The sequence below is a fragment of the Acipenser ruthenus genome, chromosome 40, assembly GCF_902713425.1.
Source record: "Acipenser ruthenus chromosome 40, fAciRut3.2 maternal haplotype, whole genome shotgun sequence".
Taxonomy (NCBI): domain Eukaryota; kingdom Metazoa; phylum Chordata; class Actinopteri; order Acipenseriformes; family Acipenseridae; genus Acipenser; species Acipenser ruthenus.
In genome coordinates, this window is record NC_081228.1 from 2,635,161 (window position 1) to 2,651,696 (window position 16,536).

At 46.1% G+C, this 16,536-nt stretch overlaps 1 protein-coding gene across 1 annotated transcript; it reads left to right on the plus strand.

Moving 5' to 3' along the window:
• Positions 1 to 509: 509 nt before the first annotated feature.
• Positions 510 to 15,737, plus strand: LOC131708134 (hypoxia up-regulated protein 1-like). Its single transcript, XM_059010377.1, has 25 exons — positions 510 to 731; positions 2,647 to 2,722; positions 3,463 to 3,560; positions 4,232 to 4,306; positions 4,581 to 4,735; positions 5,001 to 5,077; positions 5,307 to 5,488; positions 5,839 to 5,954; positions 6,418 to 6,604; positions 6,724 to 6,858; positions 7,195 to 7,277; positions 7,571 to 7,703; positions 8,135 to 8,325; positions 8,863 to 9,001; positions 9,125 to 9,182; positions 9,420 to 9,496; positions 9,912 to 10,094; positions 10,582 to 10,799; positions 11,142 to 11,229; positions 11,414 to 11,536; positions 11,893 to 12,026; positions 12,415 to 12,499; positions 12,832 to 13,096; positions 13,428 to 13,553; positions 13,897 to 15,737. The coding sequence occupies exons 2-25, from the start codon at positions 2,656 to 2,658 to the stop codon at positions 13,947 to 13,949; spliced, it is 3,048 nt and encodes a 1,015-aa protein (XP_058866360.1). The 5' UTR covers positions 510 to 731; positions 2,647 to 2,655; the 3' UTR covers positions 13,950 to 15,737.
• The last annotated feature ends 799 nt before the right edge of the window (positions 15,738 to 16,536 follow it).

Sequence of the window (16,536 nt, forward strand, 5' to 3'; positions counted from 1 at the left end):
TGTGTTATTTAATTGTATTATGGGAATCTTTCTAACAGTTACACAGCGTTGAAAGCGTAACCCGTCCAGACCCTCCGATAAGATCACAAATACAGGCAGAAAGAGGTGATGCGAATTGAATAAGAGGATGCTGGTTGTAATCATGTTTTGAAGTAGAAAGTTTTCAAGTTTTTCGATTTCTTTCTGCACTAGATTCTGATCCCCTGCTTTGCATGTTCCGTCATATTATTGCAAATTCGCACACTGAGCCACACACGACAGTGACTAGTGAACCCAGCCCACCCAGCTACCACGCACACGCTCAACACCTGCTAGCAGCTGCTGGGAGAACAACAACATCCAATCCCGCCGCCTTCTTTTTAACGTGGGCCAATCGGGTCGTGCCGAACCTCCGCTTCCACGGTGTAGCTGGGAACGTGGACCAATCAGAAAGCGCCGATTGGATGGACTCTAAAAAAGAAGTAGGCGGGTCCCCGGGTCGCGGTGGTGACGGAGTCGTAGAACACCGGGTGTCAGTCGGTCCAATGAGATCGCGCCGCGTCCTGGAGCCTGCGTGTAGCTCAACTAGCCGGCGAATGCAAAGGGGTAAAGGAAATCTTACCTCGAATACTTGTATAGTAACAGGGTATGATGGTGTAGGAGAGACGGGGTGCTGGTAAGGGTAGCTACAGTCATTATTACATCGTGCATAGGCACGGTCTTTGAGAATCCCAAGTTTAATATATTAAAAGGTAAGTCCATTATTATGTCATCTCCATTTTACTGCATTGTGCTAGATTTGAAAATACAAAGTATATCATTTGACAGCACGCACATGATCTACATGGATCAATTCAGACATAACTGGGACAGTGAAATAAATTAAATGTTTGTTTTGTTACCAAAGCATATATATATATATATATATATATATATATATATATATATATATATAGGCAACTGTGATTTTGTATTTTTTATAAAATCTGTATTAAAAATGGAAATGTTAAGATATTGCACTTGCGATTTTGAGTTAGTATAACTTATGGTGATGTGCACACGTTTTTATTTATTTGATCTGTGTTCTAGGCCTCGCTGTTTTTTTGTTTTTTTTTGTTAGTTGTAATTGTTTAATTGAATTAAATGCGTAAATGTGTGTCGCATGTTAAATCCACGTCAGGGTAAAACGAGCCCGTGTTACAGTGAAGGCGATAAGAACTGGCGAGAACGTTCTGGTGCCTGGATTCGTGTCTGTGCGTACGACGGGTAGGCGGAACACCGGTTATCGACATCCGTGAACAAATAACCGAACCGCTGCGTTCAAGATCAACTGAAAACAAACGCGGTGTAGTTCCTTATCCAAGAGAGATCATCAGCGATCAAGCCAGCTGCTACTGTGTGCATTCTTCATTATGTGTTTTAGTTCTTATTTATAACACACAGTTTGAATTTCGACTTGTGTTTCTCTGCGTTATATTGTTGAACTCCACCGGGGCATCCGATTTGAACAGGATGTTGCGTCTACGTATTTTTTTTTTTTTTTTGGTGGGGGTCATTCCTTGATAAATCAGATTTCAAATGTAATTTAATACATACACACATAAAATCAATCTAATATTCCCAGGTAGGATACATAGCCAATGATACAATATAATATTTATCAGTGTAGGTGTGTTCCACGTGTCTTCTCTGTTGTCAGAACGTTTTGCATACATACGCAGTTTCATATGTACCCCAAAAAGGAATGAGTCTGGATCACTACCAAACCAGAACGTCTTACAGCACCACGCATAGATTTTCCAATGGATTAACTCGTCAGCTTCAATGACGCAGCGTTTTCATTTGAATGCACCCATGAAAGCCGTGACTGTGCTTCTAGAGAACGTTAGTGAAGGAGCTGTGATCGCAACATAACACATTCTCTCCTGTGTGCAACCCAGCTTGCAACACATGGCGTTTGCTGCATATTGCATTCAGACCTGTGTGCACAGTGCATTTCTAAATTGGTCCTAGCAATATACTGTGTTACCTTTTACAGGGGTGGAAATTAGACTCTTAGCGGCTTGATCCATTCCTGGTTTAGTAAGACACACCTGAGCTTGTTACCTGTCTAGTGTGGCCAATCAAGCTGGTATTAAAACCTGGAATGGGTGAATCTGCTATGCAATAGGAGTCTTATTTCCATCCCTGCTTTTATGTCTGTTTTGGGTGGGGTGGGCGTCAGGATTAGTGTCTTGCTGGATTTCTCTGTAGCACTCTGATTCCACCGTGTAGAGTGAGGTTCTTATTCTGTCAGTGAGCGGCGCATCATTTTGATATATAGGTTAGGGTGGCAGAACCAGCTGCTAAACTTTACTACTGCAGAATATTCCCAAGGACGGCTCAACATCGATCCAGCCCATTGTCTTATTGTAACATGGAGCCTATTTTTATAACACAAGTGTCACATTTATTAAATAGATGGGCCTGCACTGCAGAGCTCTGTGTCGGAGGAATACATTTAAATGAATGGGGGCTGCTCTGTAAAGAATGAGCAAATAACAGCACCAATATAGGTAATGTGTGTTTTTTGGGGTAATACAAGGCTGAACATAATCACACATTTTTTGTACTGGTATTGTGTGTGTTCCTGTGTCATGGCTCACAATGTCACTTGTGTCTTTGTAGGCTAGTCCGATGGGCAGGAGGATGACACTGTGGGCTCTCTTCTGCTTTCTAGCAGCATTCCTGCCTTCACATACAGGTACTGCATCTGCTGCTGTCAACGCAGACCCTGAGCGTGTGTCTGCAGGGTTGGAAGCAAACGCTGTGTCCATTCATTCATAAGCACTGGTCTTTAACTGTGCACACCTGTATACTCCACACTGCAGAGCGCTCTAGTAGTATAGGAAAGAGAACTCCACTCCACACTGCAGAGCGCTCTAGTCGTATAGGAAAGAGAACTCCACACTGCAGAGCGCTCTAGTAGTATAGGAAAGAGAACTCCACACTGCAGAGCGCTCTAGTAGTATAGGAAAGAGAACTCCACTCCACACTGCAGAGCGCTCTAGTAGTATAGGAAAGAGAACTCCACACTGCAGAGCGCTCTAGTAGTATAGGAAAGAGAACTCCACACTGCAGAGCGCTCTAGTAGTATAGGAAAGAGAACTCCACACTGCAGAGCGCTCTAGCAGTATAGGAAAGAGAACTCCACTCCACACTGCAGAGCGCTCTAGCAGTATAGGAAAGAGAACTCCACTCCACACTGCAGAGTGCTCCAGTAGTATAGGAAAGAGAACTCCGAGCGCTCCAGTAGTATAGCAGACCAGTAGACTAACCATATCCAACTTTATCTAATGTTATTTATTTTATTGTGTGAGACACTAACTATTGGATTAGTTATCCTAGGCTGGTCTTTCTGTAACTTGACTTTAAAGTGTTTTACCTGCTATTAAAAGCCAGGGTTATCTGCTGCTGGTTCCAATGTTGGTCTGCTGTGTTCAGATTCTATAGCTGTGATGTCAGTGGATCTGGGCAGCGAGTGGATGAAAATAGCAATTGTGAAACCAGGAGTGCCGATGGAGATCGTTCTGAACAGGCAAGTGCCTCCGTTTGTGTCACACATGCGCACTGCAGCGTGCGTGTTTGTCTTTCAGGGATTAGGCTATGTAAATATTGACCTTGAGTACAGGAAGCCATCTGCTTCACAGTGAGACAGCCCTGTTAGTCACATGACCCCCATGTTAAATTCGTTTTTCTGTATTTAAAAAGGCTTTGTAAGCTTGTGTACCAAAAATCAGTGCTGTAGACGTGTCCTGTAAAACATTACCAGTATAACGAGTGCCATTTCAAAAAAATGATGCTTTGCATGTAATGAGATAGTGGCTGCATGTATTCATACCATCCAGAAATGGAATGAACACTCCTAATGCATAGCAGTTTCACTCCTCCCAGGGTTTATTACAAGCCTGATTAGCCACCGTGCATAGCTAACAAGCTCAGGTGTGTCTTATCAAGCTCATCGTTAAATCAGGAGTGGATCAACCTGCTGTGTAATGGGAGTCTCAATAAAATGCATTTCAGTCAAGAGCCTTTTGCTGGACTACACACAGCTGCGCAGAAGTGCTTTTGCTCGTGTGTCCCGATGCATATGGACCTTGCATCGCAGTACAGACCCTGTTGAAGTATCAGGAATGATCAGTCGTTCATCAGTTAGTCAGGGCCAGCAGTTTCCAGGCTGTTCAATAATAAACATCTTTCCTCTTTCAGAGAGTCCAGAAGGAAAACTCCAGTGGCTGTTTGTCTGAAAGAGAATGAACGGCTATTTGAGGACGGAGCGTTGGGAGTGGTAAGGGATTGAGCTGCATTGGGGGGGTGGGGGTGGATACAGCGTTAGGAGATATAATGTTTTCTTAATAGTTTCTCGATGTAAAATAAAATGAAAACTGTAGGTGAGCACTATCACTAAAGTGTTCTTTAATCATTCTAAGCTAAAACCAAAAGAAACAACTGTTTCAGCTAGTGTTGTCTTTGATGAAATTAAATAGTCTCTCTCTCTCTCTCTCTCTCTCTCTCTCTCTCTCTCTCTCTCTCTCTCTCTCTCTCTCTCTCTCTCTCTCTAGTCAGCGAAGAACCCCAAGCTTGTGTTCCGCTATCTCCAGGGCATCCTTGGCAAGACGCTTGACAACCCCCAGGTGGCGCTGTACCAGAAACGCTTCCCCGAGCACCAGCTGGAAAAGGACGAGGTCAGAGGCACCGTGCTCTACAGAGTCTCGGAGTGAGTTGCATGGATTTAAACATCAAGCCGCTGTCAAACATGCAGACCAAGTATCCGTGTTCGCTGTAGTGTTTACATAGTGCCGGTGTAAACCATTTCTTCTGTCTTTTTATTTAATTGAATACAGATTTAGTGTTACATGCAATTTATAAAAAGTGACGGAGGACGACTTCTGATTATGTTAAAGTTGAAATGTGTTTAAAGTTTAATTAGGAAATTAAACGGAAGCTAACAAGCCCAATGACTGAATCGTGTTTGTTTCCAGTGAGCTTCGGTACTCTCCTGAAGAGATTCTGGGAATGGTCCTCAATTACTCCAGGAGCCTTGCGCAGGAATTTGCAGGTTGGATTCACGCATCCTTTAAATGCTGTTGAATGCTTTGTAATGTGTGTGGTGCAGTTGTGCTGCCATACCATGTAGTGTTTCACACATTCCATTACCTTTACATTTCTCATACATGCAACAAACCGCTCAAGTAATGGTTTTCTGGTGATCACTGATGGTGTTCAGTAGTGACTGTTTCTGATTTTATCAGTGTTTTGTTTTACCTTTTTTATTATCCCTCCCACAGAGCAGCCCATCAAAGACGTAGTGATCACCGTCCCAGCCTTTTTCAATCAGGCAGAGCGCAGGGCAGTCCTACAGGCAGCTCAGATGGCAGACCTGAAGGTCCTTCAGCTCATCAATGACAACACGGCCGTCGCCCTGAACTACGGGGTCTTCAGGAGGAAAGACATCAACAGCACGGCTCAGGTGGGTTTGATAGAATCTCCTCCAGAGCTAGAAACACCCTGGGGTCTGTTTCAGTAACCTTGGTAGCACCGCATTCAGATTCATAGAGATGCTGGATGTGATGCAGATTACAACTGAAGCCACAGTGGGAGTTCTAGATAAGTCACACTTATTTTATAATGGGAGTTTTCACCATACATGGAGAGGCCCTATTCTTTGACACTTAACATTAGTGGCTCAAGGTGACACAGTGTTGTAGTGATGGATTTAGTTGTAGTGCATGGCTTGTTCGATGCTAGTACCAAACCTTTTCAGGCTGTCTGCTAGATACGCTACAGCATGTGTGTAAGTGATTGTGTCGTCCTCCTCAGAATGTGATGTTTTATGACATGGGCTCTGAAAGCACCGTGGCCACCATCGTGACGTACCAGAGCGTGAAGACCAAGGACGCAGGGACCCAACCCCAGCTGCAGATCAGAGGAGTCGGGTAGGTGACCGCAGTACCGCAGCCTGCAAGAGGCTGAGACTCCAGGGGGAAGTATTCAGAGAGGAACACAACGGTCTTAGTGGTGAAGAAACCGCTTGCAGAAAGGAGCTGATGTTTTCTTTCTAGTTTCATGCAGGTGCAAACACTGTCCGCTCTGTGTGTTCAGATCTGTCCACAGCAGGGGATCTCAAACTGGTTTTAATGGGGTTGTGTATGGCATGGTTATACAGGGTAGGGTTCAATGGGAGTTGGAATTGCCACCATGGTTATAGAGCTGTGGTTTGAGTGCCTCTGGTCTTCATCCCTGATTTCACACACCTTATCACAGCCACATGGTCTGATCAGTGTGAAAGAGACCCCACAGCACAGGAGGACCTGCAGTCCTGGATGATGAAAATCTCTGCATCTCGCAACAGAAAGCGCGTTGACGGCTCCCATTGCGTGCAATGGGTTTCTTTGTTAGGTTCGACCGCACGCTAGGGGGCTTCGAGATGGAGCTGCGTCTGCGGGACCACCTGGCCAAGCTCTTCAACGAGCAGAAGAAGAGCAAGAAGGACGTGCGGGAGAACGTGCGCGCCATGGCCAAGCTGCTGAAGGAGGCCAACCGCCTCAAAACCGTGCTGAGCGCGAACGTGGACCACATGGCTCAGGTACTGCATCTCCCACACCCCAGTCCTGTGCGAACGCTGGGTGTGTTTGTGCCTGCCTCTCTGTGTGCGTGCGTGTCCCATCCCCCAGTCCTGTGCTAACGCTGGGTGTCCCTGTGCAGGTGGAGGGGCTCCTGGATGACATTGACTTCAAGTCGCGGGTGACTCGGGCTGAGCTGGAGGAGCTGTGTGCTGACCTGTTGCAGAGAGTCCCTGGACCAGTGCAGCAGGCTCTCTCCTCTGCAGAGTTGACCATGGTGAGTCCTGCTGCATGCAGCTCTCCATTCACCTGCTGCCTTTATTCTCTCTGCCGGATGGGATGTAGTGAGGGAGGAGTATGCACTGGGGTGGGCAGGAACAGCCTGATCTGATCACGGGGATGCCCTCCTCCAGTACACCTGTTTGACTTTATTCATGATGTCATTGGGCTGTTCTCGCATACTATAACATGTTCTGTGATAAATCCACACATTTTATTTTTCAATGTTCATATCCTGAAATACAGAAACATTTTCAGCAGGCATTGCAAGAAAGCCTACCTTGTCTCAGTCAATGAATGATGGATGTGTGTGTGTATTTGAATTTCTCTGCAGGACGAGATTGAGAGTGTGATCCTGGTTGGCGGTGCCACGCGAGTTCCCAAAGTGCAGGAGCTCCTGCTGAAGGCAGTGGGCAAGTGAGTCCCCTCAAAGGGAGGGTCTGGGAATTGGCACTAATGTTGGGTCAGCTAGTGCAAGACTAGGGCTAGACTGTGAACCCAGCTGACTGTGTCTTACAGTAATGGATTCATTCATTTCTAGTGTAAGGCAGTGCTGGCAGATTGTGGTGTCTATTGAATTGATCTGAAAGGTCATTCATCTAGCTGTGCATGTGTGTCTCTAGTGCATTTCTGTGTGAAGGATGGCAGGATTCCTGTCCACCTCCGTGCTGAGATGAATTGATTAACCCCGTGTGTGTGTGTGTTTGCAGGGAGGAGCTGAGTAAGAATATCAATGCTGACGAGGCTGCTGCCATGGGAGCCGTGTACCAGGCAGCCGCGCTCAGCAAAGCCTTCAAAGTGAAGCCTTTCCTGGTCAGAGACGCTGCCATCTACCCCATACAGGTGAGCCCCTTCCCCATCTACCCCATACAGGTGAGCCCCTTCCCCATCTACCCCATACAGGTGAGCCCCTTCCCCATCTACCCCATACAGGTGAGCCCCTTCCCCATCTACCCCATACAGGTGAGGGAACCCCCGTCCACACCAGGAGTATCGATTCCCTGTCTCTGAAGATAGATATTAAACTCCAGAGCCATGGAGGTGACATTCACTGCTTTTGTTTTTTTAAAGAATTGAGATTTTCAACATGCAAACTCATGCATTGCTATCGCAGGCTTTTTAAAAAAAAACATTTTATAGTATGACATTCCTCAAAGCATAACCAAAAAGTTTAATGAATACACGATCCGATCTGAGAAATCTCGTGTGTCAGGAGACGTTTGAGCTGCTTTGTGTTGAGCTGAAGCCCTCCTGTGTGACGGTGTCTCTCTCAGGTGGAGTTCACCCGCGATACGGAGGAGGATGAGGAGGGTGTGAAGAGTATCAAACACAACAAGCGCGTCCTGTTCCAGAGGATGTCTCCGTACCCGCAGCGCAAGGTCATCACCTTCAACCGCTACACCGACGACTTCCAGTTCAACATCAACTACGGGGACGTGAGCTTCCTCAGTGAGGAAGACCTCCGGTGAGTAACGCTGCCAGCGCTTCACACGGTTCCAATCTGCATGATCCTGGGCACTGTAACCCTGCTCTGATTTCAAATAAATATTCAGCAGGTTTCATTTGACTTTATATGAAGCAAAATTAATTCATTCTATAGGGTGATGCAAAACCTTTGGCTGTACAAAGGCACCCTGTAGACTGAGCCTCCCTGGAGCTTCACAGTGCAGCGGTGCTGGTTCTGTACAGACTGAGCCTCCCTGGAGCTTCACAGGGCAGCGGTGCTGGTTCTGTACAGACTGAGCCTCCCTGGAGCTTCACAGGGCAGCAGTGCTGTTTCTGTACAGACTGAGCCTCCCTGGAGCTTCACAGGGCAGCGGTGCTGGTTCTGTACAGACTGAGCCTCCCTGGAGCTTCACAGGGCAGCGGTGCTGGTTCTGTACAGACTGAGCCTCCCTGGAGCTTCACAGGGCAGCGGTGCTGGTTCTGTACAGACTGAGCCTCCCTGGAGCTTCACAGTGCAGCGGTGCTGGTTCTGATCTGGTTGTCCTCTCCTCCCCAGGATCTTCGGACCCCTCAACCTGACCACAGTGCAGCTGAGCGGAGTGGGGAGCAGCTTCAAGAAGCACGCGGACACAGAGTCCAAGGGGATCAAAGCACACTTCAACATGGACGAGAGCGGCCTCCTGTCCCTGGACAGAGTGAGTGTCCCTGTTTAATAACATCCTTCTTGGGGTCCCTTCCTTTACCTGTACCAGCAGATCTCTAGAGCCTCTGTCGGACCCCTTTTGTGAGCTAAAGGTGTTTCTTTGCCTTCTGTCCAGGTGGAGTCTGTGTTTGAGACCATAGTGGAGGAGAAAGACGAAGAGTCCACTTTGACAAGTGAGTTTCCATGCAGCTGCAGCGAGTCTCTCCTTCCAGTCAGCCAGTGTCTCTCCTTCCAGTCAGTCTCAGTGTGCTCTTGGTTGCTCTTCAGCTTGTGAAAGTCCTTGATTGTGATTTACTGTACTGCCCTCGTGTAAAGTCCTGTTGGTATGTGATGGTTTGAAGACGGAGGAGTGTGTTTGTGTTTCCTGCACCTCCCCTGATCAGGATGGGTTTTGCTCTTGTCATCTTCAGAACTGGGCAACACCATTTCCAGTCTGTTTGGGGGTGGCAGCTCGGAGCCGAAGGAAAATGGAACCGAACCAGTTCAGGTGAGCGCTTTGATTATCTCGTTTATTTATTTTTTATATTGTTTTACTGCTTTCTAGATCGAACAGAAGTGCAACCAGAAATTAAATGCAATTTCAGAAATATGAAAGCAATGTTTTTGTTTTTTTGTTATTGTTATTATGTACTTTGCAGTTATCCATAAATTCTATTTATTTTATTTATTTTTACAAATTAAAAGAGAAAGTCTAACTGCACCCATGACCTATAAAACATGAAAGGAATCAAATCAATTCAATAACAAATGTTTTGTCTCGAAGTCTTTCAGTGTTTTCAACATTTCTAAGTTCAACTGACAACAGGAGCACATTTTAGACCTTTTTAATGAGGTGAAGAATATAATCCCCCCTGGTCCACCCCTCATCAATGCAACAATAAATAATCATTCACCTTCTCCAGGACGAAGAGGAGAGCCAGGCAGAGGGTGGGAAGGAGGAAGAGGAGCCGGCCCAGAAAGAAGGTGACGCTGCCCCGAAGGAGAAGCAGGAGACTGGGGATAAACCTGAAGGAGAGGCCCAGGCTGAGACGAAGGCCGAGACGAAGGGAGAGGGAGAGAAGTCTGAAGAGAAGACAGAGTCACAGGTGAGGAGGAGGGGAGAGGGCTTTTACAATCGTACACTTTCATTGGCTCCCTTTCCAGTGTAACACCACCCAGTATGCTGCTTTAGTGGTATGGTGCACAGGTAACGAACACAGGGAAGTTTTATATTAGCTCTGAACCAGACACTTAGTCCAGCACAGTTATTATTATTATTATTATTATTATTATTATTATTATTATTATTATCAAATCTATAAACATGTTAATTATGCTATTGGAAGATTGCTATCAAGGAATGTTTATTACAGTGATGCATTATTAGTTTAAGGCTGCATGTCTTGAATTCTGTTTTGTAGAAATGCCTTATCTTCTGAAGCACGCTATCCTCTGTTATTTAAAACTAACATTGTTTCTAACTGCATCTTTACAACCCCTTGCAGATGCATTGTTGATTGTTTTGAGGCTGATCCCTAACTAGTTACCTTTTCATTTAATTCTGCTGGGTTGGTTTCATTATATTTTTTGTAGGATAAGAAGGAAGGCGAGAGTGCCGGGAAGGAGGAAGAGAAGAAGGAAGAGGGGGAAGCTGAGGGACAGGGAGAAGGAGGGAAGAAGGAGGAGAAAGAGGAAGAGAAGCAGCCCAAACCAAAGATGAAATCCAAGATCTCGGAGGAGATCGGAGTGGTGCTGCAGATCAACGATGTCCTTCACCTCACCGCTGAGCAGATAGACAGCTCCAAAAAGAAGTGAGAACACACAGCATGGGAAATCAAAATACAACTCCCATTGCATAGCCGTTTGATCCATTCCTGGATTTACTCTGACACACCTGAGTGTTACCTATGCACTGTGGCTAATCAAGCTCGTAGCAAAACCTGGAATTGGTGATGCTGCTATGCAATAGGAGTCGTTACAGGTTAAAATCTAAAATCATGACTGTGCTTTTTATATGAAGGGTCTACTAGAGACAGAGCAGGGTCTTGTAAAGCACTTGTTTGTGTTTATACTGTCTGGGGAGGAGAGGTAGTAAATGCTTGCTTGTGAAATGAAAAGGGTGATGTCATTTCTGACTCTGTAATCCTCTTCAGGCTCCAGGACCTGACGGATCGAGACTTGGCGAAACACGAGCGAGAAAAGATCCTCAACACTCTGGAGGCGTTCATCTTCGAGACACAGGTACAGGACTGGGAGAGATTTCAATCCATCCACTCTCTAGTAATCCTGCTGGTGTCCACCCAGCTCCAGAATCCATTCACTCTATCTGCAAAGTGAAGATGCTGCAAACCTTTCCTATTTTAAAAATGTAACCCCTTGAAGCTGGAATAACTTGTCCCTTTGTCTCGTGTGTCCCTGTGCGCAGGACAAGCTGGAGCAGGAAGAGTTCCAGGCTGTGCTGACGGGGGAGGAGAAGGAGCAGATCTCAGGGAAGCTGAGCGAGGCGTCCGGCTGGCTGGATGAGGACGGGTACTCAGCTGACACTAAGGTCAGCACCGTGGGGGGTCTGACCCGGAGCAGCTAGCACAGGGCCTGGCAACGTCACTAATCTGGTGCTCTCTCGCTCGTCAGTCCAGTCCACGATCTTCTAACCATGCCCTTAGAATGAGTGAGCAGTCCACAGCCTTGTTCTTACCATGTGTCTGGCTGTTCAATTGAACCTGGGTCTTCTCCGAAGTTGAAGGACCTGCTTGGAACAAGGTGCTGGTTTGGAATGGACTGTAAGAAGATTTGCTGAAAGATGAATTCAACAGCAAAGTAAATGAAAGTTGCTCCAGTTTGGTTGCTACACCCTTGCTGTTCTGTATCTTGCTGAGGTCCTGTGTCCTGCTGTTTTTTGCTCAGGAGCTGAAGGAGAAGCTGTCTGAGCTCAGGAAGCTGTGCAAGGCCCTGTTCTTCAGGGTGGAGGAGCGCAGGAAGTGGCCTGACCGCCTGGCCGCCCTCGACAGCATGCTGAACCACACTGCCTTCTTCCTCAAGTGAGCAGCCTCTTCTGGGTTCACTGCCCCTCTCTGTCTGTCCTGCTGAGCCACAGGGGGGGATTACAATGTAGGGACAGAAATAAAACTCCCATTGCATAGCAGTTTGATCCATTCCTGATTTTACTATGCACTGGAGCTAATCAAGCTCGTAGTAAAACCTGGAATGGGTGAAACTGCTATGCAATAGGAGTCGTCACCTATTGCAGATCTGCAGGACTTGCTGTGATTCTTTTCAAACTTTGCATGGGTTAAGAGATCCTGTCCTGCAGATGCATGACTGAGGTTTTGACACACTGTTTTTGTACATGCTGATGACACGTTTGTAGCCCTGGTCAGGGATCTGTCTGTTACTGACGCACCTTGTGTGTGCGTTTCCTCTCTGCAGGAGTGCCAGGCAGATTGCAGAGGATGAGCAGATCTTCACTGAGGTGGAGTTGAACACGCTGGAGAAAGTCATCAACGAGACCACGGTAAGTTCCTAGGAAGCCAGTCTGTTTTGGCTTTTTGACTGAGACACACGTTTCAGCATGGAGCAGTTAAACTACAGGGTGTCCTGTCAGTCAGGCATCCTAGGCAGGATCAGATCTCAAAATTAAACCCATAATTTGGATTACACAAAGTAATACTACTTTGACTAACGTTCACTTAAACCCATCTGGTAGTTTTGCAACCCACACCCTTGTCGTCACCGGTCCACTTGACTGTGTGCGTTGTGATTGGTGGTTTGGGTGGGTGTGGAGTTGTGGATGGTTGTTTTGAGATTCTCCATGGCGATGCTGACGCTGCCTCTCTCCCGTTCAAGACGTGGAAGAACGCCACGGTGGCAGAGCAGGAGAAGCGCCCCGCCACGGAGAGGCCCGTGCTGCTGTCCAAGGACATCGAGGCCAAGCTGGGGCTGCTGGACCGGGAGGTGAAGTACCTACTCAACAAGGCCAAGTTCGCCAAGCCCAAACCCAAAGCCAAACCCAAGGACAACTCCACCAAGACGGAGCCAGAGAGGAACGGCACTGCCCAAGACCAGGAGACAGTCATCCAGCCCACAGGAGAGGAGGAAACGAAAACTGAAGGTGAGCCGCTGCAGCTTTGTTTGACTTTAAGGAGCGGTCTCCCTAAGTAAATCCCTGATATTTCTCTCTAGCGTTCTCTGTGGGGTCGGGGTGTGGGGGTTTGTTTTGGACACATAATAAATATTTTTTTCCATTGCTTATATATGGAGGGGTGGTGGCATCCGGCTCGTATGAGGTCATGTATTTGCGTCTTCCATATAAAGACTAGAAGAGGTTTTGTCTCTCACTTGTTACTCACTCAGGGATTTATTTTTGCGTTACCCGTTTGGGATCATTGTGTATCCAACCAATCCCAATAGTAATACCAACACCAATACATTCCTTTACCCAGGAACAGAGGCTCCTGAGCCAGTGAAACCAGCTGACGAACCGCCCACCGCAGAGTCTGATGGGAAAGACACCAGCAGCCAACCAGAGCCAACGGAACCTTTAGAACTGGAAGCGACGCCCACTCCAGGTAGGGTTGGAACAGTTATCCAGATCTCCGTGTTTAGCATCTCAGATTATTGACTATTGATTGTACTAAACAAATGTGACATCCATTTCTTAAGCTAAAAAGCAGCACTGCCACGAGACCTGCTAGCGTCACGATATTGAAATTCATTTTACTAAGACTGGACAAAAGCAGGGGGGGGTATAAACGTGATCAGAGCGTTCATTACACATTAGAAACTTGCTGTTGTGTTTTTGTTTTGTTTGTTTTTTTATTTTACGCAGTCAGCATCTCTGTAAATGCGTCCCGTTCGTAGTGTGTGTTGTGTCCTTTTGTATTTATCATTTTCATTTGATTCTATTTACAGCATCAACAGAAAGCAGCAGAAAACCGGAAAGCCACGTAGAAGATGAATTATAACACCTGGAGCTCGTCAAAGAGAAAAATTCAATGTATTTATTGGCATTACTTTTTTGTAATGTTGCGGTTTTGTGTTTTCTTTTTTTTTTTTTTTCTTTAATTTAAAATGGAACGTGTCCGTGGATCAGTTTGGAAAGAGGTGTACATTTCATGTTTAGGGAATAGATTTTTCTCTCGTTCCTCCCCACTGCTATAAGTGACTGTCCTACTGCCTACCACACCTGCACAGCCCCAGCACACGTTGGGTTAAATTCAGTGCAATGTCTTTCCTTTCCTGTTGTAATCTTAAAGAAGTACAGACCTCACCAAGGGTTTTTTTTTTAAAAAGCACATAACAGTTCGCTCAAGTCCATTATTTTGCTGTTCATATTTTAGACTTTGACACGCTGTATCCTCCCACAGGGCTTTGAGTTCTATCTGTATCCCCCTATAGACAGACAACACATGCAGCAAGGTAGGACCCTATTGTTTGTAACACAGGAAGTGAGTCTTAGTGCAGCGCACTGACATGAAAAATGGCTTCACCTGAATCAGCGAGATCACCAGCAACACAAAAACAGACTTTGTTTTGTGTTTATAACTGTGGTTGTTGCCCCTTTTAAAGAGTGTTTTGAAGCACAGAGAGACCGGGACTGAAAAACAACTTTGTTTCAAAGAGCTGATTTCAGGCTGTCTAGGATAACCGTCCCGATTTCACTAACTACAAGTTTTTGTGTGTGTGTGTGTTTTTTTTTTAATAAATACTTGAATTTCTTTTAAAGGTTTCCATTACCCCTTACCGTGGAACAGTATTATTTTTACACCCAGAGCTATCCACATTAATAACCAAATAACTAAACATTGAGATTGAAGTCTGGCTGGTGTGTTTTAAACTGCAAGGTAACAGAAGCCTGCCTCGCTTCTACCCAGCAGCGCTCATTTAGAGTCAGAGCCCGTGCAGAGTAACATTCCTCTCTAGCACTGAAGGAGTGTTCAGGGGTGTTGCCTTACATTTTTCATGTCTCTGGATCACAGGCTGAGAGCTTGAAATGAGACCCGTTGCATGCAGTTTGAGCCATTTCAGGATGGCGTGTCGTCTGTTCAGCTCTAGCTCTGTATGCGATCGGAGAAATCCTGTGCTGGGGAGTCTAGCTTCAATCCTGACTGATTCTCAAAGCCAGCTATTAGCAACGTCCAGATGAAAGCGTCTAGCAGAGTTATACAATGTAAAACGATCACATGTTGAAAAATTGAAATTGCCTTTTTTTTTTTTTAGGCTAGGTTTTTGTTCAGTCCTTTTGCCCCTCCCCTCCCAGAAGAACTGGTTTTGGGTGGTACGAGAGTTTTATGCAGAGTGGAAGTGTATAGCTGCCCTATATCAGATGGGGGACGTGGGGGGGTTGTCTTGTGTGGTGTTTTTGTCCCTGATAATCATCCTATTGAAATCCAGTAGCGACATTTGGAAACTGCTGTTGTGGCCTGTGCGTGTTCTCATTTTAACCAGATTCAAATGTATCGCGAATGACTGACCGGTCTGTTGCTACTTTTCAAACGCAGGGCGCTGAGCATATTCCCTATCTCCTGTTGGTCTACCCTGTGAAATTCTGAACAGCGTTCTGAGTAAAACCAATAAAGACTGCAGTTTTGTTATTTTCTTTTCTCTGTTGGAGAGTGGGTCAATATCGTTCGTCTGTTTTCTTATTTTTTGTTGTTGTTGTTGGAAGAGCAGAAAAGCGTATTTAAGAAACTGGGGCGTGAGACAAAATCTGATTGTTTTCTAAAATGTTAATAAAGATTTTTTTACTGTAAGACCGCTGCTTGTCTGGACTCCTGTATCTCCTTGGTAATTCAGCCTTTTCTCGGCCGGGTCCCACAGTGCTTGAGGCGCAGGGTTCCCTTCATCTTTGCTGTCTGATTTGAGGACACTGATGAAACACACACGCCCTGAGTCGCATTCAGTTTGGATTAGCAAATTATCAAAAACTGGAAACCTGTAATCGGATACCCAAAGAAAATTATGTAAACTGAGCGGGGACTGATGGATCAACGATACAGGTAAACTGAGCAGGGACTGATGGATCAACGCTACAGGTAAACTGAGCAGGGACTGATGGATCAACGCTACAGGTAAACTGAGCAGGGACTGATGGATCAACGCTACAGGTAAGCTGAGCAGGGACTGATGGATCAACGATACAGGTAAACTGAGCAGGGACTGCTGGATCAATGCTACAGGTAAACTGAGCAGGGACTGATGGATCAACGCTACAGGTAAACTGAGCAGGGACTGATGGATCAACGCTACAGGTAAACTGAGCAGGGACTGATGGATCAACGCTACAGGTAAACTGAGCAGGGACTGATGGATCAACGCTACAGGTAAACTGAGCAGGGACTGATGGATCAACGCTACAGGTAAGCTGAGCAGGGACTGATGGATCAACGATACAGGTAAGCTGAGCGGGGACTGATGGATCAACGCTACAGGTAAACTGAGCGGGGACTGATGGATCAACGATACAGGTAAGCTGAGCGGGACTGATGGATCAACGATACAGGTAAGCTGAGCGGGACTGATGGATCAACGATACAGGTAAGCTGAGCGGGG